Raw genomic sequence first — 26,065 nt, forward strand, 5'->3', positions numbered from 1 at the left:
AGTGGGGCTGAGGTGCCCACGGCCAGCGGCTCAGCTGTGCCCCACCGCAGAGCCCCAGGGACGTCCCCAGCCAGGGCTGAGGACCCTGCGCCACCTCCAGCACCACCCTGGTGCGGCTAAGCAGCCTCACGGAGGAGAGCCGTGAAGATTACAGGGACCTGCCCTCCACGCCTGGGTCGGCAGAGCTGCGGCGGCTGCACCCGGGGCCATCGGCCGGTACCAGGAGCACCCAAAGGCCACATTCCCCCTGTGGTGTGTGCCCCAGGAGGGCCAAGCAGCAGCAGCTGGGGCTGACGAGCTCCGTGGCAATCGGTAGGGAACAGGAGCATCGCATGAGGCTTTCTGCTCGCTTCCCACTGACTCTCTGATCTGGACTTGGCAATTCAAGCACTGTTGATTATCTCTCCTGCCATACAAAAGAAGGTTCTTGGCAAAGATTCCCAGAAAACTTGGGTTCATCCCAGTACAAATGAGGAAAACTTTTGAAAAGTCAAAAAATGCACAAGGACAGGAGAAAAAAAAAAAGAAAAAAAAAAGATCTTTTCCTGAAAAGCTGAAGCTAGATGACTGTATCGCTCCTCTTCCCTACAAGGGTACGAGGGTGGCAGCATTTTCCCGTGCTTATAGTACATTCTCTCTTTGTTTTACAGCGTAAAAATACCTCCCCACCACCCTTCCCAGCTTCCTTGCCCTGGCCTCCCTCCTTCAGCTCAAGATGAACTCCCTCCAGTTTGTAAGAGGACGGGCAGGCAAGGCCAATTGGATGCAGGAATGCTGCTCTAAGAGGGATTTGCAGGGAGCAGATGAGCCCTACGGAAAGCAGCTCCAACACACCTTTGCCTCCCCTGCTTTCTGGAAACGCAGCAGCAGGGGCTGGCAGGCTGCGCCTTTGGATCAGAGCCGGGGCTGGTCCCCAGGCCAGCAGCTGGAAAGGGCACGTCCATACCCCAGCAGGGACAGGAGCCCCTGCAGTCCCTGGGAACGGGCAAAGAGGCTCAGAGCAGAGCCCGGAGCCTGCCTGGCCACAGGCGCCTGAGGGGCTGCGAAGGCGCTGCTCAGCCCCGCGGCAGGGGAGGCAGAACAGGAGCCAGGCAGGGTGCAGGGGGGCGGCGAGCTCAGCGCCCAGCACCAGTGCCAAGGCTGGGGCTTGGCTCAGCCCAAGGAGGCGCAGGCTGCACGGAGGGCAGGGCACGCTCCTCCCTGCTGCCACAGCTCAGCACTGGGGAGCATCAGCTGAAAAGGGTCAGAGCTAAAAAAAAAACAGGCTTAAAACCACCCCAGATAAGTGTGGGAATGCCAGGGGGGCGGGAGGACAGGCACTCATGCTCCTGACCCTGCGGGCTCCCTGCACACATCTAAGCCGCAGAGGCCTTCCCAACGTGGTGCTGTTTAGGATAGAAATGCCAATCTCCCTTCAGTCTGATCTTATCAGGGCTGGGCTTGCCAGCCGGAGCTAATTAAATCCTGGATGCAGTCACCGCTTAAGTGAAAGTTTGTTTCCTGCAGTAGCAGAGCCAAGGATGGAGGCAGCCTGTGCTTTCTTCTATCTGGCAAGAACATCTGCCACAGCCAGCTCACGCTGCTCCTACCTGCTCACGGCTGCGTGCACAGGTCCAGCACCAGAGCCCCCTTCCTCGGGCCTGCCCAGGCTGAAACCCCCCCCCCCCGGTGCTTGCAGGAGGCCGATAACGCGGGCGAGAGGCTGCAGGCGGCAGCTGCCGCGGTTCCGGAGGTGCTGCCTTCCCTCTGCGCTGAGCGCTGCCTGGGGTTGCGAGGTTGCTCGGTGCTATCAGCAGCCACCAGGTCCCTCAGTGAAAGCCCAGGGGAGTGCCCGAGCTTTGCATTTTGTCACTGTTGTGTGCAGCACAGGGATCGTAGAGGTGACTGGGACCCCAAAAGCGTCGGCTCTCTCAGGAGGCTGCAGCACGCAGCTCTGGGTTGCCTGGAGGACGCCCACAGGCTGTGCTTGACCAGCCGGACACGTGGGGCAGACCTGCAGAGGAAACTTTACTTTGACTTCCAGCAGCATGGAGTGGCAGAAGGCAGCCAGCAAAGGCAGTTTCCACCCCTTACCCCCTTGCCTTCAGCAGGGGAGGAACAAGGAAAACAGAAGAAAGAAATGGGAAGAGGAGACGGGAGCACCAAAGCGCCGTGTTCCTGCCCCACAGGGGCCATCTCCCAAACCCACGTGCCAGGGCCCATCAGCAGCAGGAGAAGTCGCCCAGGCTGCTGCAGCACATGCTGTGCTAGGAGATCTTTACCGCAGGACAGGAATTTATCAAAGCGCTGTTTGAAATCCAGGGAGGCTCCGGTGCAGCAACACGATTCTTCTCTCCTGGTTTCCTCCAGCTAATTTCACCTGCTCCTCATGTGGCTGCTGCTTTCAGCGGACTTCAAAAGGCATCACAGCTTTAAAATGTTGGGGAAACCTCCCTAATCTACCTTCCAGATTGCTAAATCCTCATAGTCCTACAAAGCAGGCATCCTGGGATGCCTCCCAGGCATTAACCCAACAGCCAGAGCCGATCCCCTCGGCATGGGGAGCGCGATGCTTTGCAGCTAAGACGAGATGATCACGCAGCTAAAGTGCTGACGGAAAACCCGATAGCCAGGGATCTAGTCCCATCTGCCATATGCTTCCTCTGGGACTCTTCATCTCTATTTTTGGGCAATTCATACTTGCCTGCCTCTGAGGGAAAGTGGGTGGTGGGGAGGCTACCACAAGCTGTTGTGCTTCGCGGGGCTTTTTTAGCGTTCTGCGGGAAGATGGGTACCAATTCGCAGGGTAAAGGGGAAAATGGGATAGCCTCGTCCCGAGGCACGGCTGCTCCGCAGGGTCTGGGTGCTCTGGGGGTTGGCAGCGGGGTCTGCCTGGGAGCAGCAGCCACAGGGAACGAGGGCTGAGGGCATCACGGGCATCCCGGTGCTGTGGGATCTGTACAGGCTGGGGCAGGGAGGGGAGAAGCCAGCACCCAACGGACCCTCACAGCTGCGAGGGTTTTGTCCGGCTCCATGCAGCGACGTGACCAGAACCCGGCTCGTTCTTCCCAGAGAGCTCAGAGTCAAGCAGGGGAAAAGCAAGGGCACAACGAGGAAACGTGCCTGCATTCTCCCACCCTGAATCCAACCTGTCCAGAAACTAACTCCCCGCTAAGCCCACTCCACGCCACTTGAGCGCAAAAGATGCAGCGAATAAATCGCATTCCTGGGGCGGACGGGCCTGAAGTCGGAGCCCACCAACATTGGTGCAGGGGGGCTCACCCCTGGCATGGAGGACGCAGCAGGGAAGGCCTGTCCCTTTGCACCCTGCACACCCCTTTGCCCACCCGTGGGCAGGTTCGGGGCAGGGCGGGTGGGCAAGGGCCCCACCTGTACCCACAGGGGCAGCATGCCCAGGGGTCTCCCTCTCACCCAGCACCCCAGGGTGACGGATGCCATCAGCCAAGGGAAGGAGCTGGAGCCGCCCGTGCTCCGCACGCAGGTGCCTTCCCTTCCACCAGCACCGGGATCGGGGGGAAGCGGGACGGAAACAGCTCCCGGGGGGCGCGCGGGCAGCTGGAGGCGGCAGGAGTGGAGGGAGGAGGCAGGGGAGGAATCCCAGGATGCCTCGCTGCCGAGTTCACGCTGAGCGGAATTGCTGGCAATTTTGCAACAGAAAAGCAATTTGTGTGAATCCTGAAAAAAAGAGAGCCCGGCAGCACGGCGGGAGGGGAGGAGAGGGGCCAGGGCCGGGCAAGGAGCCCCACGACAGCGCCTGCAGGCACGAGGGGGTCAGGGCTGGGACCCTCGCCCATGGCTCGAGGTCCCCCACCAAACCCAGGTGGGTGCACAGCTGATGAGAAGCGAGTCCAGGTCCAGAGGTGATCGCAGACCTCATTACAGCCAAGGAGCGCGCCAGGTGCATTGCCAGGCTCGATGATAGGAAAAAAAAGCCCATTCACTACACAGGGCAGCTAAATGAGGTGGAAGTTACCCCCTAAACCTTCAGCTGGCGAAGCCCAAAGCCATGAACGTGCTCACAGAGCACGGGGCGAGCCTGGATCAGCGCCGCCCCCAGCCCCTGTGCCGAGCTGGTGCTTGCGGCCGGGCAAGCAAGGCTGCAGGGAGCCGGAGGGAGGGCGTTTGGTGAGCCCAGAACCCGCTGGAATGGCAGATTTCGGATATTCTGCACAGAAACCGACCTGTTTGATGGCTGCTCCCGTTGCCCTGGAGACACAACGGGCCGCAGCGTTATTTATGTTTTTCCAATGACCAAGACAGCACCGGGATGATATGGCTCATTGATTTCCCTAATGAAAATCTTGGTGAACCATAATGCTGGACCACAAAATTGTGGTGGATCACACAAGCCAAAGAAGAGCTGGTAGGAGCTGCTGTTACGGTCAGAGGGATGGAAAGCGGGACCTTCCCCACCTGCACTCAGAGCCAGGGAGCCACGCAGCGCGTCTGCAGGGGCCGGCACTCCTCTCTGCTGGTGCTAGGATGCTTGGCATCCCCTAAACCATGGCACTTTCAGCGATTTTTCCTATTAATGGTGGAAGCTGCAAGAGAACCAAGCGTTCTCATCCCTCCACCTGATGCTTTGATAAATAACACATGAAGTACGGGGTATAAAGATCCCAAATCCCAGTAAACCAAGCTCATCACCACAGGGGTGCGGGGAGAAGGGGTGGGGATGCCAACCCCCTTAAATATCAATAATTACCATGACTGAAAAATATACACTTTATACATATACTTAAGAGGCCCAGAAGAATAGAGGGGTGGGTGTGGAAAAACTCCAAATTTCTTCTCCCAAATTATCAGCAAACTGCCTCCTGCAGAGCTGACAGTCAGAAACAAAACAATCATTACGCTACCGACTGCTGACGGGAGGGAAGAGATCTGTCAGACGGGTTTGCGATTAAATATTAAACATGCAAATGGGAGCTGCAGCCTAACGAAGGGCAGAGCCAGGCACCAGCACCCGGACCGAGGGCAGGAGCTGGGCGTCTCTGGGCAGCCACAAGCAGGAGAGATGCGAGGGGCAGAGAGGGGGCAGGCGAAGCGAGCGGAGAGGAGCTCAGAAACTGGGCCAGGAGGGAAGACGGAGCAGTGAAGTGGGGAGAGCTGCTGGGAACGGAGAAATCCCGGATAAAGCAGGCAGAGAACAAGCCTCTCCTGCTCTCAGAGGCTGACCTCAGGCTTAGCCAAGTGCTGAGGAAAGGATCGCCTGGGCTGGCAGGTCCCAGGGGCTGCGAGGGATGAGGGTGGCAGCTGCCAGCGACCTGCAGAGTCACCCGGTTGTCCTCTGCTCTCCTCGCCCGGTTGTCCTCTGCCTGGAGCCACCTCGGAGCGCACCCAGCGTGGTCCCACAAGGACACCCCTGCACAGGACTCCATGCCAGCAGCTCCTGAGCCTGGGCACAGATGGATGCAACACATTTTGCAGCGGAGCCCAGCCCCACGGCCAGCAGCTCTGCAGCCAGCACTCCCCACACCTCCTGCACGAAGGCACCACCACCTCGCCAAGCCTCCCAGGTTTCCCACGGGACACCCCCACAGGGACCAGCACCGTGAAAAGCTCACCCCAGCCGTGCCTGCAAGCACGGCCGGTGCCGCTTCGCCCATCTCCGCTGCCGGAGCTGAGCCCGTCCCGCAGCACTGGCTGCCGGTACCGGGAGCCTTCGGTCTGACCCCGAGGAGACCGAGGGAAGACGTAATGAAAGTCCTCAAACACAGAAAGGGCAACAGCAGAGGGAACGAATAATCTGTTCTTCATGTCTGCTGCGGAAAGGACAAGAAATAATGGGCTTAAGCTGCAGCAAGGGAGATTTTGTCTGGATGGTAAGAGAAACTTTCTAATAATAAGGACTATTAGAGCCCTGCAATAGACAGCCCAGAGACGCAGTGGGATCTCCATCACTGGAGGCTTTTAAGAACAAGGCAGACAAATATCTGTCAGAAATTACATAGGAATACTTGATCCTGCCTTGGGGCAAGGGATAAATTAAATTACCTTTTAAAGTCCCCTCCAGCTCTCCTTTCCTGCGGTTCCATGGTAGCTGTGTCACCAAAGGCCGTATGCCTTTAAGGAAGAGCCATCTCCCTAAGAAAACAAGCACATCTATCACGAGGAAAGTGCTGTCATTAGCAAAGCTAACGAGAGCAATGTGCAGAGGTGAAGACCCACGAACCCAGGCACAGAGGCACGGGATTGATGGGCTCAACAGGGGACCCCTCGAGGTGGGGCACCAGCTCCCTGCGAAGTCGTCTGGGAGGAAAAATCCATGGCAAAAGCAAGCTCCTGGAGGGAAGGGCTGTTGGGTGAGCAGAGGATTTTGGGTGGGGAAAAACACTAAGGCAAGATTTTTTTTTTTAATTTTTACATGACCATTAGCATATTTAGGAGACAACTGGCTCTCACTGGCTCCAGAGACACCATTTCTGAGCTCTGCCACGGCACACCAGGAACACCGAAGAGCCGCAGACGAGCTCTGTCTGCACGGGGAGAGGCACCCACGCGTGGGAAGAAGCCCCCTGGAAACAAGCAGGACCGACGTGCAGTTCGGAGCCCCAGATGATGCTGACAGTGTCAGGATTTCCCTTCCCTTTCCAAAGATGAACTCTCCTCATGCCAACCATTTAGCACAAGCCGAGGCGAGTTAGACCCAAGCCCCCGTAACCTCCGCTCCCCGCTGAGCCGCTCATCAGCTGCTTTGCTCGCAGGGGGCGGCGGGCAGGGTGCAGGGGCTGCTCAGCACGGGGTGCAGGTCCGCCGTTTGTTTCGGGGTTTCAGAGAGGTTTACGGCCACTCGCAGACAGCGGGGCTGCAGCCGGCCCCTCTCGCCCAGCTGACGTCTCCGTGCCGCCCCGATGCCGTCATGCAATAAATCTGCAGCGGTCTCTGCAGACGGGGGCAGACACGGGAGAGGTTGGGCGCAGCTTCCTGGGAGCCCCGCTCGTGGGTCTGGGCCCCGGGGAATGCCCAGGGAGCCGGGGAGGGCAGGGGGCCGGCAGCTTACCTGCAGTCCAGGAGCAAGTCCCTGGGAGAGCTGGCACAAGACCATTAACCGCCTCCCTCGCTGCAGGCTGACAGCAGCCCCCTGCTGGGACTGACCTGGGTGACAAAAGCCAGCATTGAGCACAGGACTCCTGCGTGTCCCTGTCTGTGCTTTGTCCAAAAGACTCCGGCCTCCACAAAGAGCTGCTGATGCCCCAGACCGGGTGAGATCCAGGGGTCCAGAGCAAAAAAAAAAAAACAAACTTACCTACCCAGGACCTTTATGGGTCTCACCCATACGGGTGGTAGCATCGCCTCAGACAAGCATTGCGCAGCTTTGTGCAGTCAGAGGAGCCCGCAGCCTGCCAGCCCCAGCTTTTCTCCCCAGTTAGAGCCCAGGCCACAGACGGGAGGACACGGGACGTCCCGCCAGGCCGAGCGGTTCAGCAAGCTGGAGGGGGGGGAACGCGCTGAGCACAGCCCACGCTCACCCAGGAACCTCGGGGCATTTCACGAGCCCTCAGAAGCAAAGCCAGGAGCAGGGTGCTGGCATCGTCACCATTTTCAGGGGGAAGGGAAGCTCGTGGGGTAGGAGGCATATGGTACCTGCCTCCCAGCCCACAGCCCCCTCCCCTCGGCAGCCCTACACAGGCAGCCCAATCAGCGTGACCTACAAATTAGCCTCTAGACCCACTTTATGCTAAGTGGGTAGGAATACAACAGACCCTGGCAAGACTTCAAATTAGGGCTGCCAATTAATGGTCCTCTTGGGGCTAATTAAATATTACTTTCCGTAGCACTTTTCCCCTCCCCTAAATCCTTCACCAGCTACTCCCGGACTCAATTCAGTGCAGCTGCCAGGGGCAGGCGGCAGCAGCCACAGCACGGGGGGCACGGGGGTACCCCAGATACCAGCAGCTCCGCAGCCAGGCACCTTTACAAGTTCCAACATGGGCTGAAACAATTTGATTTGGGAGCAATCAGCGGGTGAGCTGGCCTTGCAGGGATTTCAATCAATGCTTCCCTGAAGTCAAGCGCTTGCAGCTTTGACCCAAGTGCTTCTAAGGGTGTGAATTACGCCGGCCCAGGAAGCGTGGTGCATCCTCACCTGTGCAGATCAGCAGGTGGCAATGCAGGGCCCTGCTGTAGCAAGGCAGCAACACCTGTGTCTTTAACCCTGCCACCAGCCACACGTCCAGCAGTGGCTTTGTCCTCGCCCCAGAGTCTTTCTGACCCAGTTCTGGGGTCTCAGCAAGGCCAAGCACACAGCAGGCAGCGACACGAGGAGACCTCAGGGGACTTCCCCCACAACAGTATCAGCAGTTCCCCTTCACACCGGCCCCCTGTCAAGGATGACAAGACTTGGGAAATCAGAGAAAACCACAAAGCCCGATGACAGCACTGCTGCCCTCACACCCAGCAAGGCACCAAACACTGCTGGCACCTCCCAAAACCAGAGATCCCAGTACGGGGGCAGCGAGCTGCTGGGAGCAGCAGGCTCACGGGGGCTCGAAAGCCTGCAGTGCTTCCAAGCCCTTTGCAAATAAGAAAATGGAAGCGGAGAGCAGGAAGGCTGCATCTCCGAGGACTCTGAGCTACCCAGAGGTGCTGAAAGCAGGGTTTGCCAAAGACACTAGACATGCGTGTGCTCGCAGACAGCCAAGTGCCATCACAGCCCTGCGGTTACACCTACAGGCACCCAGCCTGGCCAAAAAAGATGGGAGCTCCAGTGGAGCAGTAGCTCCCCCGGCTAAACACGTGCAACATACGCCCAAGTCTGCAGAAAGCCCAAAGCTCCAAGTAGACAGGGGCTTTGGGTATTTTTTTTAAGCACATTTTGATCTCGAAAGCTGCAACAGGGCTAGAGAGTGGAGCTAGTGCAAGGAGGCAGAACCGGGAGAAGCAGGGTGGGAGATGTTTCTCCAAGCTCCTGTGTTCCTCAGGTTCACCTCTGGAGACCGAGCAGCCCCCGAGACCCCCAGGAAGGGAGGAGATGGGCACTGGCAGAGGGCAGCGCGTGCGGAGCCTCCCTGCCTGCAGCTCCCCGAGCTGGCAGCCGGGGCTGCTGGCTGGTGCTCAGTCACTGAGAAAATATCAAAAGGGTGGTGGCTGGGGGGAACACAGGAGGAAAAAAAAAAAAAAGAAGAAAGACTCATAGATGAGAAAACATCTCAGCTGGTACAGCCGGCCCCCAAGCCCCAGGAGAGCATCAGCTACTGGGCTTCTCCTCCCGTTCCCATGGCAACACAATTTGGTGCTCTTTAGAAGAGTGCGCTCCCCCCGCTCCCCCCCAGTTAATTTTATTTCGTGTTTTGAAATAAAAGCGGTTGATATGGCCTTTGTCTCAGGAGCCCCGTGGGGGAGAGAAGGGAGAACATCAGCCGATCTGGAGGGGCTGCAGAGGGGAAGGGGGCCCGGACCCCCTCGCCCCCAGCTCAGACCCCTGACAGCAGCTTCGCTGGGCACACTGAGGGTCCCGGGCTGTGGCCATGAACCGCGGGGTGGTCTCATCGCTTGGAGGTGATGGGTGGGAGGTCCCAGCCCTTCCCTCTGTGGCTTTGGGAGCACCCCAGGACCTACCTCAGCTCCCCCTGGGTCAGCTCAGTCCCACCACCCTCCTTGAACCCACCCCACCCACCCATGCAGGGCAGACCCGTCTCTGGCTGTGCCTTCGGGGTGCTCGCCCCCAGCACCCCCAAATACGAGCGACCACCCCCAGGGACCCTGCTCCCACCCGGCAGGGCAGGGCACAAGGCAGTGGGCCCAGCACCGATACCCCGCGTGCAACGAATGAACCCAGGGGCGCAGCCCTGAGCCCCCCTGCACCAAACCCCTTCCTCCCCCCGACGCAGCCAGAATCCATGCGGGGAAGAGGCCGGGGGACACAGAGCCAGCGCAGAACGAGCTCAAACTGCAGTGATGGCTGCACGAAGCACCCCTCTGCCTGTACCACACAGAGCCCACCCTACAGGCACGCCTCACAGCTCCCCTTCCCCGGCATCACCCGCAGGACCAGGACCTGCCCAAATCCCCGCGCACCGGGGGAGCTGGGCCCGAGGCTGCCGCTCGGCTCGCTGCGAGCGCTCGGGCTAATGAGCGGGAACGCATCTGTTGGTTGCTGACAGCAGGGCTGTTTGGGAATGTTTGGATTAAACATCTTTCACAGAAAATTCCAACTCGCTGAGAATGAATTCATTTGCCTGAAATAATTGGTCCGGGTAAGTTTTCCAGTTAAAGGAAAAGGACTGAAGAAAAACACGGTGGAGTATGACTTCCTTTAAACTACAGTACACCTTATTTCACAATTTAAATTATAGGGAAAGAACGTTAGAACATCAAGTCAATGTTTTGAAGTGCTAGCACCAGAGATGCTGCAGCAGCCAGGTAGCTCTGTAAACTTTCCCCCAGCTCTGGAGAAAAAAAGTTGAGTTTTTACCCTGCCCAAGGTGGGGAGCATGCACGGAAGCCTCTGTTCTCATGGAAAATCACCGGCAGCAGCCTCTGCCACCGGGACAGCCCTGCCTGGGGCGGGGGGGAGCTCCTGCAGCACCCCCCAGCCCCGCAGCAGCCCCCAGACCCGCTACCAGCAGCTGCTTGCCCAGGGCAAAGGGGGGCCCCCAGCTCCCAGCCCCCTGCCCAGCGCCTGGCAGCTCTCAGGCACAGCGCAGTGGAGAAAGACAGGAGGAAAACCAAACGAACCAATGCAAAACTAACCAAAAAGAATAAAATAAAATAAAATAAAATAAAATAAAATAAAATAAAATAAAATAAAATAAAATAAATAAAATAAAATAAAATAAAATTAAAATAAAATAAAATAAAATTAAAATAAAATAAAATTAAAATAAAATAAAATTAAAATAAAATAATAAAATAAAATTAAAATAAAATAAAATAAAATAAAATAAAATAAAATAAAATAAAATAAAATAATAAAATAAAATAATAAAATAAAATAATAAAATAAAATTAAAATAAAATAAAATAAAATAAAATAAAATAAAATAAAATAAAAACCCAGCCCGCATTTCTGGGCAGCAAAGCCCACACCTGTGCGAGCGGAGTCCCGGCACCGGCGCACAGCCCGGGCTTGCCGGGCAGATATTGCCACCGTGTGGGCAGGGCTCGCCAGCACCGGCCCCGGCCCCGGCCCCGGCCCCGAGGGCTCAGCCCGGCCCTCGCCAGGTTCCTCCTGGGCTCGGGGCTGCGGGGGTGGCTGCGAGGAGGTCGGCGTTGGATGCTCAGCGAGGGCCTGCGGGGAAACGACGGCCCCAGGCCCTCCTGGCCACGAAACCCATGGAAAAAAAATAAGTTGGGGGTCAAAGAAAAAGCTGCCGCTGCGTGGGCAGACGGGTTAGGCAGATGCAGATAAACCTGTGCGTACGCGTGTGAGCATGGTTGCATCGCCCCCGCCAAAGCCCCCAGGTGCAAGCGGCTCGTGGTGGGGCTGGGAAGGGACCTCGGGCCCCAGCATCGCCCCTCTGCCCCCCCGGTCTCCAGAAAACACGTGGGGACGTGCCTGCGGGACGGGGGCTCCAGGAAATAAGAGCTTGTTTATTTGTTTTTATAGCCTTTTCATTTAAAAGCTTTTATTGTTTATTAAACGCTTTTATTGTTTATTTGAAAATACGTTTTATTTATTTTTAAACACACCAGTGCTGACCTGGGGGGGGGGGGGGGGGGAGCGGGGCGCCAGCCACCCCTGAGACGCAGCAAATGCAGGGGAGGAAAAGTGCTGGAGCAAGAGCGCTGGGGGGGTTTGGGGGCAGAGGTGGCACCAGGAGCCCTGCCCCTGCCAGTGGTCTGGGGAACTGGGAAGACCCCAGAGCCAGCGAGGGGGTGCTGCAGAACCAGCCCCAGAAACCCGGTGCAGGGCAGGAGGAGAGGTGCTGGCCCTGCCCACGGGCAGGCACCGTCCGCGGGGGACATCTGCAGCGAGGATGTGCGCAGGGTGAGCGAGGGTTATGAAATGCTTCATAAATTCAGGTGTTTGGAGCCTTGTAAAAGGGGAGCAGGATGTGCCCTGACACCATCTGCAGCCCAGGAACATCTGGGATTAACCAGGAAAAGCATCCCCCCCCCCCCCCCCACCTTTCCCAGGCCACCCAACAGCACCTGGAGGTCAGGGCTGTGCTTCGGAGAGGCTGAGGGACGTGGGGTGGCACCCACGGACACCCCAGGGTGCTCAGACTGTGCCCCAGCTGCCTGGGGCCGTTGTGTCCCCCTTTGCCCCCCCCATACACAACCTGGCTGTGGGGCAGCGAGGTGTGGGCAAGGAATCCCAGGGCTGTGGGGCAGCGATCCTGCAAACCGCTCCCGTCGCTGCACGGGTGACCGGGTTTGCAACCAAAACCAAAGGGTGCCGCGAGGCAGAGGTGTGCTGCGACCCCCCCATCTCACGGCCCAGACAAGATGCTCTGCACCCAGGGCGCCGTCCCAGCGAAGCGCCGTGGGAATTGGCGGGGGAGAGCGACACAAAGCGTTGGCACATAAAGGCAAAACAGGCACATAAAGGCAAAACAGCTTACGTGGGCCCCGGGGAGGGCCAGCCTCGCGAGGACAACGCCGCGCTAATGCTTTGGCAGTAAATACAACAGCAGCTTCTTCCTAGCAGCCTTTTGGTAGGCATTTGACCCAACTCCAGTCAATCTAACATCGTTACACTGCAGTTAATGTCAGTTTGAAAGTGCTTTTATAGCTGAAACACTGCTGTACTTAATGTAAACACGGAGGTTATGAGTATTCCTGCATTGACACGGGAGGTTGTGCTGATTAGCTTAAATCACTGTCATGTGGTATTAGTTAGAAGGATGTAAAAAGCAGCGTCTGAGGCTGTCCGCCGTGCAGAGCAGAGCTGGTGGAGGGAGGCAGGGGCCGGGACTGCTGACACAGCCACGGCTGCAGAGCCCAGTGGGGTAGGTGCCCACCCCGCCACCAACGGGGGCTTTTAGCAGCGGGGATAGGGACGGGGCTGCTCCGGCGGTGGAGCGAGCACGCCGCGAGCAGCGCTGCCACCAGCACCCTGCTGGGGCTCAGCACGGGGACACAGGGGCTGGGGAGGGGGCGTAGCTGCGCGGTCCCATCCCGTGGGGGGGCAGCACCCAGTCCCACAACCAGCCGGGCCCCATCCTGCAGCTCCGGGGTCACCTGCACTGGACCCAAAAGCTGGGGCTGAGCGCACAGCACCGGGCGCTGGGGGTTTGCGTGGGTGCTTTCACAGCCCCCGTCACAGCATCTCCCCGCACCGCCTCGCCTGCACCTTATCCCCACCGAGCCCTGCCCAAGGTAAGGCACAAAAACTCCGCAAAGCAGAGGTGCAAGCCCGGCACCGCAGTCACCCCAGGACCGACGGCTGTCCCTCCACCCAGGGCGTTACGCTGCACGAAAAGTCCTCCAGCAGGAGCAGCGCCTTCGGGCCCCTCGGCTGGGCTTCAGCAGGCAGAAAGCAGCAACGAGGGCCTCGGCAAAGCTCCCCGGCTGATGCGGGTGGAGGCAGGATCGGCCCCTCGGCAGGAACGGTCTCCTCAAAGCGCCCAGACCAGCGGAGCTGCGCCCGGACACGCACCAGGGCGGTGGGGCAGGAGGGGGGCAGGAAACGTCCCCTTCCCGTGGAAAACGCAGCACGAAACGCGGCCCCGCGAGCACCCCAGAGCCCTCCGCTGCCTGCCCCCCCCTCCCGTGGCCCCCACCTTCCCCTTGTCCACTGGGAAAACGCCGCAGCGTCCTTCCCCTTCCACGGCCAGGGGTTTTTGAGAACATTTATAAAGATCTCATTGTTGAAAGGCAAAATGGGATCTCCTTTCCTTTTACCTTCCAGGGCAGCCCTAACCCCTCTCCCCTTGTACAAAAACACACAGGAAAGGGGTTTCTTTTCTGCTTGATTAGATTCAAAGGGATCTTTGTCTGGGGGTAGGTAGGGAAAAGCCCTCCCCCACCTCCCTTTTGACCCTCAGGACTCTGTCTGGTTTTGTTTTAAACCAAGAGAGACAGCGCCGCACCCTTGGGACGTTAGAAATACAGGTCCTGGGGGACAGCGGGGGTGGCCCCGCTCCACTGCCCTGCTCGGCAGCTCCGGATGGGGCGACCCCGCGCCCCCCCAGCCCACCGGGGCAGGAGCTGGCCTCCGGTTGCAGAGGGGTTTCCCCCCAAGAGCCCCCCCAAAGCCTTTCCTCCGCTCCCCTCGCCGTTCAGATATTCCAGAAGGCTCCTAAAGGAGCCCAGCCGCCAGCAGGGTCAACCAGCAGCCGCAACCCCGGGGCAGCAGCGGGGGTTTGCAGCCCCCCCCTGCTTGGAGCAAGCAGTTGGGGGGCCCTGCCCCAGGAGCTGCCCCCTCCTCCCCCCCATCCCAGTGTCTGCAGCCCCCCAAAAAAGAGAGCACGCATCCCCACAGCAGCACGTTGCACGTGCACACGCGTGCTCCACGCGAGTGGCTGCGCACACGCACACGAGCACCCATCGCTGCATGCAAAAAGTTGGAAACGCAGCGAACGCTGCAGCTGCCGGGGAGCTTTCCTTCCGCCTGGATTTTTCTCCCATTAAAAAAAAAAAAATCTATTTTGTAAACCATGTACCTCTTCTTATCTTCACTGGCAATTAATTTCAAGGAGGGGTGTTCAATTTTGACAAGGATTCAAACATTTTAATATTTGAAGAGGGGGGAAAAAAGTAGGACATTAATTATTCAGGTATTAGTAGGTATGATGACAGCATAGCCCGAACGATTTTCTGTCACAAACTGCTATTAATGGATTTTTTTTTCTCCTCCACGGAAGTGTTTTGCAAAGATTCAGTACCGGTGTTGTTCCTGAAAGAATAAGTGCTGAAATGATCGTTATAATTGTAGGAGCAGTAGGAATTAGTAATGAAAATAAAGGAAATTGGAGCATACGACAGACGAGAATCTCCACTATAACTGCATGATTAAAAAAAAAACAAATATAAAATATTGCAAGTTGGGGAAATATCCCCAAATCACCCCATTCAGGGTCCCAACCTGCACCCTGGGGTCCCACACCCTGACCCACACCTCGCAGGCGGGACTGGGGGGGGGGGACACCGTCGGGCAGCCCATTACCAACTGAAAGGGGCTTCTCCCCCGCCCCCCCCCGGGCGGCACAGCTGGACCGGCCACAGCTGGGGGGAGCACAGCTGGTCCCGGCCCAGGGTTCACAGAGTTCACACCACCGAGATTTTCGGGAGAGATAGGGGAAAGCTGACACCCGGGGGAGCCCCCGCGGCCAGGGTGAGCAGCCGGCCCCCAAACCCCGCCGCTGCCTTACGGCCCCGCAGAGGGGGCTGGGGGCGACCAGGTGACAGCCCCCGGCCGGCCCAGGGCCCCCCCGGGATGCTGCTGGGCACTGCATTGCTCCTCTTCCCCACCTCCTGGCCCCACAGCCCCCCGACAGCACCCAGGACGGCCACCAGCCACCCCGCGGTGACACCGGTGTCCCCGAGCGGGTCTGGGGGTGCAGGCAGCACTCAGGCACGTGCAGCCTTCTCCCCTGGGGCACCTTCCAGGACAGGGAGTCCCACCTGGGTAAGCATCGGGAAAAATGTGAATGAGCAGGAAAAAATACAAATATGCAAGTAAAGAATGGGGGTTGTTCGGAAGGCGGATGGGAGGGAAGCACCTCTGCTCCAAAGCACCCCCACAGGGGATGCAGGAGGATGCTCAGTGGGGTGGGGGGACGGCAGCACCCCACACCCCCACACCCGACCCCCCCACGCTCTCACCGGCCCCCAGGGACACGAGCTGCTCCCACGTGCATCCTCGGAGCTTCCTGCTCCCAAAATGCAGCCGCTGGGCTCGCCTCCCTTTCTCCTTACCGCCGTTTCTGCTTGTGCAGCATGGGGAGAAATGACACCAAAGCCTGTGAGCGAGATGCTAGGAACATACAGAATCAGTCGGAGCTGAGGGTATAAAATTACAAATCTAACAGCAGCATTTTTGTTATTGCCCCGACCCCCTACCCCCCCCCCCCCCCAGCCACCGCTGATGAGAAATTAAGGAACAGTTTGAAACGAAGCCTCGGCTCAGACCTTTACCACAAGCCGAGGGGGGCTCCTCGTCACGTTGCAGCCGCAGAGCGAAACGTGGCCCCCGCCGCCTCGGGCCCCGCACTCTGCTCGGGGAGGATCGATTTCAGAGCGTATCCCGACGGGTCGCTCCCTTTTTTATGGCACGCCGCTCTCGTGCGGGATCCCAAGTTTCCTACACGACTCCTTCAGTTATTGGGGAGGGGGGTTAACCACTGTAACGAATGGTTAATTACAAGCAGTCGCCCGGGCGGTTGCTGGCATTTCCAGCTGATGAGAAGTCTGCGTGATCCCAGCCTGCAAACTGTAGGAAAAGCCGGGAAGGAAGGAACCAGCCCGGCACACGAGGCCCCGCGCGTGGAGGAGCCGGAGCCTCGTGGGGAGCGGAGCCGGGCACGATGCCGAGGGGCTGTCGGGGTGCAGGGTGCCCACGCTGGGGCCCCCCAAGCCCCCAGCCCGCTCAAACCCCCAGGGCCTGGAGCAGGGAGCCCAGGGCTCCTTGCCCCCCCCCTCGGCCGCTCTTTGCCCCCCACCTGGGGGAGCGCACCGCAGCCCCGAGCGGCCAGACCCGGCCCCAGAAGCTCCCTTTCTGACAAAGGGCGGGAGGAATCCTCCCCCGGTTTTGGGGAAGGGGGAGGATGAGCACAGTTTCCCATATGGCCTCATTTAGGGCAATTTCTTTCAATTGCTAAAAGCATAAACTCCACCTATTGAGCCCGTAGATTTATATGGAACAGCTGAAGGATCCCGCGAAGCGCTTTGTGGGCTGGGCGGGGAGGCTCCCACCTTCCAGAAAGGTTTGCGGAGCATTTCGTGTCGGTGGTGTTTTTTTCAAAAAGCAAACTCATTTTTTGCATTTTTTTTTTTCTTAAGAGGGAGATATTGATAACACGGGAGTTAGAAAGAGCCTCATAACTCACAATAAACCCTTGTCCATTCCCTTCTATTGACTCCATGTAAACACGGTAAATGAAAGGCCTTCGGTGACACTTAATCCCTCACCCCCCCCCAGCTCCCCCCTGCCCCCAGCCCGCCCGGGGAGGGGGGGCGCTGCTTTTTTTCTCACAGCTTGCTGCTTTACCGAGCCCCTCCTCTGCTATCTAATTCATCATTAACACCCTGACACTAAACTAAATAAATGCCGCGGCCCCCCGGTGCCCCCCAGCACCTTGCTCCGCGCCCGCGGGTTTTCTCCTGCAGCTTTTGGGCACGGAAGAGCCCCAAACGTGGGGGCTCAGCCCCCCTCAGAGCCCGCTCCCCGGCAAGGCCTGTGCTGGTCCCAGCAGATAATTAATGTCATTGTTAAATTACCTTCCTTAAAAGATAATAATAGTAATAGCAGGGTCATTGGCTGTGATTAGGCCACCGCAGCCTCCCCTCTGCAGCCCGGGTAGCTGCGTCCTGCCCCGCGTTGCTCCCGCTTTCTGCCGGGGCTGGGAGCTCCCGACCTCGCCTTTGGAAATTTCACGTTTTTAAATGGGAGGCATTTTGACTTCTCCTCCTTTCCTCCATGCCAGGAGGGGGTCGAAAAAAGGCTGCAAATCGGTTTCGAATGCCTGAGTGTGTGATTTGCATATCCGTTTTCTTGTGTAATCTGGATTTCCGAGATTTTTAAGGGCAGGGAGGGTTTTTACCTGGCCTCCTGCAGAAGCGAGGGCATGAGACGGTTTTGCAGCAATCGAACAATGCGCAGTTATTAATCATAACTAATGAGGTCCTGACCGGGGGTGCCATTCGTTTCTCTTTCCATTTCTCTTGGTTTGGAAAGATAATCTGGGAGATTTCTGCCCAGGAGAGAGCCAGATCGCTGCTCCCCGGGCTGGCATCTCTGCGCTCCCGGTCACGTCCCCGAGGCCCTTCCCTACCCGCTGCACAGGTACAAGTCCCTTGTGCTGCTCCTCCTTGTTCTGGTTCTTGCGTTTGGGTCTAAACCTACCACCGCTGCTCTGATGAGCCCTTTCCGTCTGCAGCCGTTTGTCTTTGCTGAAGAATTAAAAATATATCTGAAGTGCCCCTTGCGTGAGGGGCACGAGCTCCTGAGGCCCTCAAAATAGAAACACATGGACGGGGGACGGTCCCTGCGTCCTTGCGTCTGGCCTACAAATTGGACAGAAGTCGCTATTGATTTCCGATTAAATGTTCAGGAAAAACGTTTCGTGGGGGAAAAATTTCTCCAGAGGAACACCTAGGCCTGTGCTGCGGCACCGAGCACATGCGCGTGCAACCACCCAGGTGCTCGCACGCGGGACGGGCACACGCACGTCGCCACGCGCAGCCCCGCGGTTGCAGCCCCACGGCGCCGAGCCCACGCGGGTGCGAGGCCGGGGGCCGGTTCGTGCACGCGGGCGTGCGGAGGCGTGCGCTTCGGCAGGGCGCGTAAATAAACACACACAGCCAGATGTGCACGGCGACACGGCCGCCGCTATAAATAGAGCAGCGGCACGCGTGCCCTCCGCAAGGCGCGCAACCTCCGCGGGTGCACACACGTGCACATGCACACACACACACATACGCATGTGCACCCCGGGCGTGCAAGCACACGGCCCCCCCCGGAGCAAGATCTCACCCCCCCAGCTCCCGCACACGTGGGCACACATCAGCCACCCACCCCGCGCATGCACACACAAACAGGGCCGAATAGCAGGCGGTTCTGTAAAAAAACGTATTTATTTCTCAGCCTAGATTCCATATTGCACGCAGGAATTAACACTTTCATCGTCATATACTTACAACAACTTCAAATAAATAAAGGTACAGGAAATCTAAACAGAAAACCCAAGGCAAGGCTGGAAAAGGCGACAGCTCTCTCCTCCCCGCGGCGGACGTTTTGAACACGTGTTCCAGGCCGGGGCGCGGGGAAAGGCGGCGGCGGCAGCTGGATGCGCCCAGCCTGGGCCGGGGGCTCGCAGCCCGCTGGGGCCCGATGCCAGCGAGGACCCGTGGAAGGGGACCAGCTCTGCACCCCCCTCGCAGCAACCCCATGAACGAATCAGCCCTGGAGCCGGGGCCCAGCGGAGAAGCACCCACGACGTGACACTTTTAAACCCACTGGACGGGGACGGAGGGATGTGAGTTTTTAATCCAGCAATGCAAAGCAAGAGCAAAGGTCCCTGAAACCCCCAGCCCCTAAAAAAAAACCCTTACAAACCGTGATTACAAAGCACCACACCGTATCCAAGCTGAGATTTTCCTGAGTCTAAAGCTTGCTGCATTTTTAAAAGCAGCACCCTTTATAAAAGTTTTCTTTATTTTTTACAAGAAGATACTTTCCGTTTTCTCCTACCTAGACAAACATTTTTTATGAAACAAAAAGAAAAAAAAAAAACAGGTTTTGTTTCTCTTGCACCCGTTTGGAAATAAAGCAATCTCACTAACGTCACTATAAAGGTGCCTTTATACCCTTTATGCTGTCCTGGCAATGCAAGTTGAATTTTTGCTCAAAACCAGAACTAGTTTGTTACACTCAAAGCGTCCCCTTCTCCTGGCTCATTGTTTCGTACAGAGGTATTGCTTCTTCCAACAAACTACCGCTCGGGCTTGCTCATTTTTGAAGTCCAAACCAGGCTATTTCAGGTAACAATTTGGGTTTTCTTTTTTTTTTTTTTCTTTCCTTTTTTTTTTCAGTTTACTTTCGATGCATTGCCACTCCCCTCTCCAGCCTCTTACCGGGTTATTGTTGGGAAGATTATTTTTCTGGATCGCTCAATTTCTTTGAAACCTTTAGAAACAAATGGGGGAATTATTGTTATTGTTAATTTCTGCTGTGAACTGGATGTTTCTGCTGCTTGAGGAGCCATTCAAGGTGTGTTTGTGCGGAAAGTTTTGAGGTATCTTTGTATTGTATTCACAGCCCTGCTACAACCCCCTTGCATTATATACAGATGTACACAGCTACACACGCTCGTACTTACGTGTGCGAGCAGAGAAATGGGTACGTGCACAGCGCGAGTGCATGTGCGCGCACAGGCCGTGTGTTACTAGCCGGGCTCCCCCGCGCCCCCGCGTACAAATGCACACATCCACAGAGAGAAACGCCCGTGGGCCTGCACGCGGGGGTGGTGGCTGCTGCCGCTGCCCCGCGCGGCTTGAGGTGATTTCATCCCGCAGAGAAATTCCTGAGTTCTTTGCGCGCCCCTGCCCGCGGCAGCCGGAGCTGCGGATTCCGGTTGCAGCTGCATTTTGCTTTTTGCTTTTCGCTTTTCGCATTTGGTTTTCGATTTTTTTTTAATTTTTTTTTTTTGCTTTTCGTTTTTCGCTTTTTGTTTTTTTTGCTTTTCGGTTTTTGCATTCTATTTTATTTCATTTTGCTCTTTGCTCTTCGCTTTTCGCTCGGTAATTCCTGCGCGCTCGCCGGCGGCGCGGGGAGCTGGGGCCGGGGCTTTGCAGCCCGCGGCCCCGCGCCGCCTTTGTGCGGCTCCTCCCGCGGGCACGGCCCCGCACGGCCCCGCACGGCCCCGCACCGCCGCCCCGGCCCCGCGTTCCTTTCGTTTCTCCCGGCACACGCGGTGCTAGCGCGGGCCGGGCGGGTGGGCAACGGGCTCGGCTCGGCTCGGCCCGGCTCGGCTCGGGCCCGGCGCGCCCCAAAGGCTCGCGGGGACCCCGGGGACCCCCCCGCGGCTGCGGCCGAAGCCTGCCCGGCCCCGGGACGCGGCGATCTCGGGCCCGCCGCTGCTCCGGGCGGCGGGCTGAAGTCAACAAAAACCGCAGTTAACCAAAAACCCGCTGCAAACCCAAGTCAAACAAACACCGCTTTTAGCAACAATTCACCAGCTCCAAGAAAAACATCGCTTAATAGATACAAAATACGTTTGACCTTAAAAATGCCATTTTTTTACCCGCCGGTGGAATTAAACCAAAAAAATCAAAATCAGCCGTGGCAGACGGGAGTATTTGCTTTGAATCCTGCGACGATTCCCCTTCCCCTTCCCTCTCCCTTCCCTTTCCGCGGGCCGAGGAGGCCGCTGCGGAGGGCCGGGGGATGGCTCCCGGCGGGAGGGGGGCAGCGGGGGGGGACCGGCGGCCCCGGGCCGGGCCGAAACGCGCTGCGGGATCCCGGCCGCGCCCGCCCGGCCGCGGGCTGCGAACATTTTCTGTTGAAAAGAAGGGGGAAAACCCACCCCCGCTCCCCAAGGCCGCAGCAGCTTTGCTTTGCCTAACGTCTCCGGAACGAGCCGGCTTCAGAGGGCCCGTCGGGCTTTGATGCCAAAGCGGGGTGGAAATCACATCAGAAATAGTCAAAAGAGCCAGTTACAAAGACAGTGGTTTGCAAGAAAAGTTAAACTGGGATATGATTTCCTCTGCAGAGAGGAGAGACATTCCCCCCACATTCTTCCCCGCATTCCACTTCGGAGCTCGGGAGAGATCAAATTGTCCATCTGTACTCTATTGCTAATGCTCCTGGATCCTATTTCTTGTGCCCGTAAAGCTTTTACAGGCCTGCTACCTTTAGGCTAGCACAGTTAGGGTTATTATCCAGCAAACAACCCACTTTTTTTTTTTTTAATATACATGCAGCAGTTTCAGATAACTTCCTCTCAAAGCCTCCTGTTTTCTTTTAGCAAACAGAATTTCCTGGTCTTTTTAAAGTTTGTGTTTTCTTCCTGTCTCTTAAGTAGACAGAAAACATTACATCGCTATTAATATAGTTATTTGGACTAGCTGCTCCCAATTTCGCCGGGATTGACTCGGGCCGAAAAGGAGTGTTTATGCTGCATGACATCATTATTTCTCTCTGCGTGTGATTATTATTACTTTAATCCACTGCATTTATGGAGGCAAAGGGAGAAATCGGCTCTATTCTTTCCTCGTTTCAGCGGTTTTTGGCTTCCGGGGGTGGGGAGCGGAGCGCGGCCGGGGCGGGGAAGGGGCGACGCTGCCGGCCGGGGCGAGCTCGGCCCGGGGGGACCCCCCCGCGCCCCCACCTGGCGCCGCGCCCCCGCCCCGAGCCCGGCGCTGGGACAAAAGCGGAGAGCCCGGGGGCGAGGGGTCGGCGCCCCCCCGGTCCGAGCGCTCCTTCCAGCATCGCGGAACCGGCCCCGGGCCCCGGCGCACGGGGGGGGACCGAAACCTCAGCCCCGGCCCGAGCGGGGAGCCCCCGCCCGGCCCCCGCACCCGCTCTCGGCCCCGCACCCGCCCCGGGCCCCCCCTCGCCGGCAGAGCCCGGCCCGGCCGCCCCCGGGGTCGGCATCTCGGGGCGCCCCCGCGCCCCCCGCCCGGCCCTGCGCCCCCCGCCCGGCCCCGGCCCCGGCCCCGGCCCCCGCCCGCCCTGCGGCTCGCATCTGTTGCGTGTAAACCTTTCCTCCGGGCGGTCCGCGGTCCTTAGAGATCCTCCAAGCTATAGCCCCGGAATTTGAGGCTGGGGGGCACCGGGATGGCGTTGCCCCCCAGGTGCCAGCTCCACAGCGGGTGAGTTTTGGAGAGGGCCCAGGAGTTTTTGACCCCCAGGGAGGAGGCAGGACACAGGTCCCCATCTTCCCCCACGACCAGGGAGGGAATACAGGGGAAGTTGCCCATGAGGCTGAAGGAATTCCGAGGCGGGGTTGGCCCGGCGCTGCCGAGGCGTTTGCAATGAGTGTTTCCCTTTTTGGCATTCCTCCTTTGAGTCTTTTGTGGCCTCCCTTTAGAGGAGCTCTGTTGCCTTTCTGCCTCAGCGCCTCTGGCAAGGCGTCTGCGCTTGGCATTCCTTTCCGAGCCATTGCCTTTCAAAGCTTTGTTTGACAAGGTGCTGGGGCTCTCTGCTCTTTTGGAGCCGGGGGATTTGAGCTCTGCAGCTTTGCAGGGCTCCGTCCTCCCTCCGTGGCGCAAACTTTTCCCGTCCACGTTGAACCCCTTGGCGTAACACCACAGCTTGGACTGCCGGATGAGCCTGTCAAAGTGCTCCCGCCGGGGCTCCCCCGCCTCCCCGGGGGGCGCCGGGCCGAGGCTCCCCGCCAGCTCCGGGGCCGGGGGCTGCGGGGCCGAGCCCGGGGCCGGCTCTTGGGGAGCCGCTCGGCCGGCTAAAGCTTCGCTCTGCCTCTCTGCTTGGTCACTGGGGCCTAACGAGGCTCTATTGTTCGAGGCATCTTTGTGCAAATCCTTCCCTTTGGCGCAGGGCTCTGCGTCCCCAAAGCCGCCCTCCTTTTGTTGCGGGTCCCCCCCAGGGGTGCTGCTCGGGGAGGGAGGGGGAGAGGAGGAGGAGGAAGAGGAGGAGGAGGAGGAGGAGGAGGAGGAGGAGGAAGAGGAGGAGGAGGAGGAAGAGGAGGAGGAGGAGGAAGGGGAGGCCTCCTGCTTTGCGTACAGCTCCGGCTGCGGCTGGGCCCCCGAGCCCAGGGCTGGAGCCGGGCTCAAACTTTCCGAAGTTGATGCTCGCAAAGTCCTGGCCCAGAGCTGCTGCGAGAGGAAGAGGAGGTCGGGGTCGGGGCGCAGCGCCTTGCCCGCGCCCGGGGGGGGCTCCGCGGGCCGCTCGTCGCCGAGGGGCTCCCGGGGGGGCTGCGGCTGGAAGCGGGGCAGAGCCGCCTGCCTGTACCGGGTGCTCTGCACCGAGTCCCCGCTGCACAGCGAGCTGCTCTCCGACTCCGAGGAGCTGCCCTCCTCGCTGCTGCACGACGTGTCCCCTTCCTCCTCCTCCTCCTCCTCCTCCTCCTCTTCCTCCTCCTCCTCCTCCGACGAGTCGCTGGAGGTGGCGGGGCTGGACCCGCCGAAGTCCAGGCTGGAGTCCGAGTCGCTGGAGTAGCCGGCGGAGGTGCCCTGCCGCTTGGAGCCGGGGAAGGCGGACGAGCGGCCTTTGCGGGCCCCCCCGGGGCCCTTCTCGGCCGGGAAGAGCCCCTTGGCGCAGCAGGGGCCCCGCTTGCGCCGGCCCGGCTCGGCGAGCGCCGCGGGGTGCGCGGCGGGGTGCGCGGCCGCGGGGTGCAGCAGCGCCAGGTCGCGGGGGTAGGCGCCCAGCACGCCGCCGAAGAGCCCGCCGCGCTCCGCCAGCCCGCAGCCCCGGCGGCCCCGCGGGGCCCTCTCGAGGCCGGGGAAGGGCCGGTGGTGGAACGGCTGCGGCAGCAGCGCCGCCGGCGCCGAGCGCGCCTTGGCCAAGGCCGGGGGCAGCTTGGGGCGCCCGGGGGCCGCGGGCGCGCAGCAGGCGCCGGCTCGGCAGGGCGGCAGCAGCTGGGGCCGGGGGCAGGCGAAGAGCTCCCCGGGGTCCGGCAGCAGCAGCTGCTCCCTCCGCTTGCTCTTCCTTTTCCTCTTCCTCCTCCCGGGGCTGAGGCTCTTGCAGGAGGTGCAGAGAGCCTCCAGGTCCGCCTTGGATATGAGCGAGCATTTCACCGCGCGGGTGGGCACCGAGTGGATGGCTTTGAGGGTCCGGAGCTCCTTGAGATCGCAGCGTCGGCTCTTGATCTTTAAGGTTTCCATCTTCTTGCTGATGGTGGTCCTGGGGATATCCTTAAACAGGTCGCTGAGGACCTGGGCCAAGGCAAACATCTGGGTGCCATTGATCTGTAAGTATCCCAAGTTTATCCCTTCGATTTCTTGATAGCCGGCATGAAAATCCCCCGGCCTGGCTTCCCCATTGTAATCCATGGTAGCTGGAACAATTCCGAAGGTCCCTTCGCAGGTCAGGAACATTTTGCAAGGAGCGTTTACTTTGTCTCTTTCAAAGGGGGCATTGAAAATAAGGACATATTTGTTTCCACTCCCTGATCACACATCCCTACCCCTCCGGAGAGGTGGGGGAGGGGGGAGGGGGAAAAAAAAAAAAAAAAAAGAAAAAAAGCCAAAGCAGCCGATCGCCCCTTCAAACGCTCCGGTCAATGGCTCGCAACATCTTCCAAACACCCAGCTCCTCCCGGGCTGGGGCTCGACTCCTCGTCTTCCCCCTCCCCGGCAAAAAAAAAAAAAAAAAAAAAAGGAAAAAAAAAAAAAAGTCAAACATCTCGCATCCTCCGGGCTCCCCCCAGCCAGGTCCCACCCCGCGGCCGCGCACCCCACCTTCCCCTCCGAAAATAAACCCCCGGGGGGGGGGGGGGGCGCGGGAGGGGGGGAGGGGGGGCCAGGAGGAGAGGGGGGGAGCAGCAACAAGCGCAGCCCCCCCTCCGCCGCGCGAAGCCCCTGAGATGCTTGAGCAAACAAAGCTACCGGCGCGGGGGGGGCGGCAGAAGCGGCAGCGGCGGGGCCGCGGCGAGGCGGGGGAGCCCCGGGGCTCCGTGGCGCTCCCACCTCGGCCGGGCTCCGCTCCCGCGGCCCCGCCGCCGCGGCCGCTTCGTCCTGGGAACACCCCGCGGAGCCGGGCCCGCGGCCCGCGCGCTGATTGGGCAGCGGCGCGCCGTGACGTCACGGCCCCCCAACATTTCACACGCACACCCCCGCGCAGCGCAAGCCCCGCGCAAGCCCCGCGCAAGCCCCCCCCGCGGCCCCGCACCGCGCGGCCCCGCGCAGCCCCCAGAGCCCCGCACCGCGCAGCCCCGCAGCCCACCAGCCCCGCAGCCCACCAGCCCCGCAGCCCCGCAGCCCCCCAGCCCCGCGCAGCCCCGCACCGCGCCCGCCCGGCCCCCCGGCCAGGGCAGTCCCGCACAATAGCCACCGTTTTTTGTTTTTTTCTTTAAGAAAAAAATAAATTAAAACGGGGAAAAAAAAAAAAAAAGAAAACACAAAACGCTGCGTTTTCGAGGTAGTTTCAGGCTCAGCTCGCCCGGCGCCTCTGCTTTGTTCGGGCTGGGGCATTCCGGCTCGGCTGCGGGGAGGGTGCTGCGCTTTCCAAAATCTCTCCGAATTCCTCCGGGATGGGTGTGTGTGCGTGCACGTATATAGTTAATAAACCGTGCAAGGTTTTACTCTAAGCGAGTTGTTCAAAACGATTGACTCTGCAACAATTCATCGTGCAACCCGGAGTGGAATGCTTATTAATTGCCAATTACTGTATTTATGATCTGGAATGAGCACGGACTGGAGCTTAGAATCAACAATAACATCGGCAACAGTGCAAATAAAAGCAATGCAAAGATACTCATATTCCTTTTTACTCACACGCTTGCCTTATTCACTTTTCACCTTTTTCTTCCAAACTCTGTCTTTAAAAAAAAAAAAT

At 58.9% G+C, this 26,065-nt stretch overlaps 3 protein-coding genes across 6 annotated transcripts in view; all 3 read right to left on the reverse strand.

Annotated features, from left to right (window-relative positions):
* SRCIN1 (SRC kinase signaling inhibitor 1) overlaps nt 1-22,444 on the reverse strand; it is a 96,527-nt gene extending 74,083 nt beyond the window's left edge. Inside the window, exon 1 of the mRNA XM_083809362.1 lies at nt 22,311-22,444. The gene's annotated coding sequence lies outside the window, so the exon portion shown is untranslated. The remainder of the gene's footprint in view (nt 1-22,310) is intronic.
* LOC310885720 (uncharacterized protein) lies at nt 571-10,689 on the reverse strand. Of its 4 annotated transcripts, none has more exons than XM_083809389.1 (5): nt 7,254-10,689; nt 7,004-7,098; nt 5,998-6,087; nt 5,179-5,765; nt 571-1,993 (listed from the first exon to the last, which is right to left on the reverse strand). In XM_083809389.1, exons 1-5 carry the CDS (start codon nt 7,277-7,279, stop codon nt 1,790-1,792), a joined length of 1,002 nt encoding a protein of 333 aa, XP_083665515.1. In that variant the 5' UTR covers nt 7,280-10,689; the 3' UTR covers nt 571-1,789. The 4 variants fall into 4 exon arrangements, with proteins under 4 accessions (XP_083665515.1, XP_083665514.1, XP_083665513.1 ...); XM_083809388.1 differs by having other exon boundaries at nt 5,179-5,762; nt 7,250-10,689; XM_083809387.1 differs by having other exon boundaries at nt 7,250-10,687.
* EPOP (elongin BC and polycomb repressive complex 2 associated protein) lies at nt 18,666-25,000 on the reverse strand. Its single transcript, XM_083809386.1, has one exon. It carries the CDS (start codon nt 24,604-24,606, stop codon nt 22,336-22,338), a length of 2,271 nt encoding a protein of 756 aa, XP_083665512.1. The 5' UTR covers nt 24,607-25,000; the 3' UTR covers nt 18,666-22,335.
* Between the last annotated feature and the right edge of the window lie 1,065 nt (nt 25,001-26,065).

Source organism: Anser anser (assembly GCF_964211835.1).
Source record: "Anser anser genome assembly, chromosome: 23".
Lineage (NCBI taxonomy): Eukaryota > Metazoa > Chordata > Aves > Anseriformes > Anatidae > Anser > Anser anser.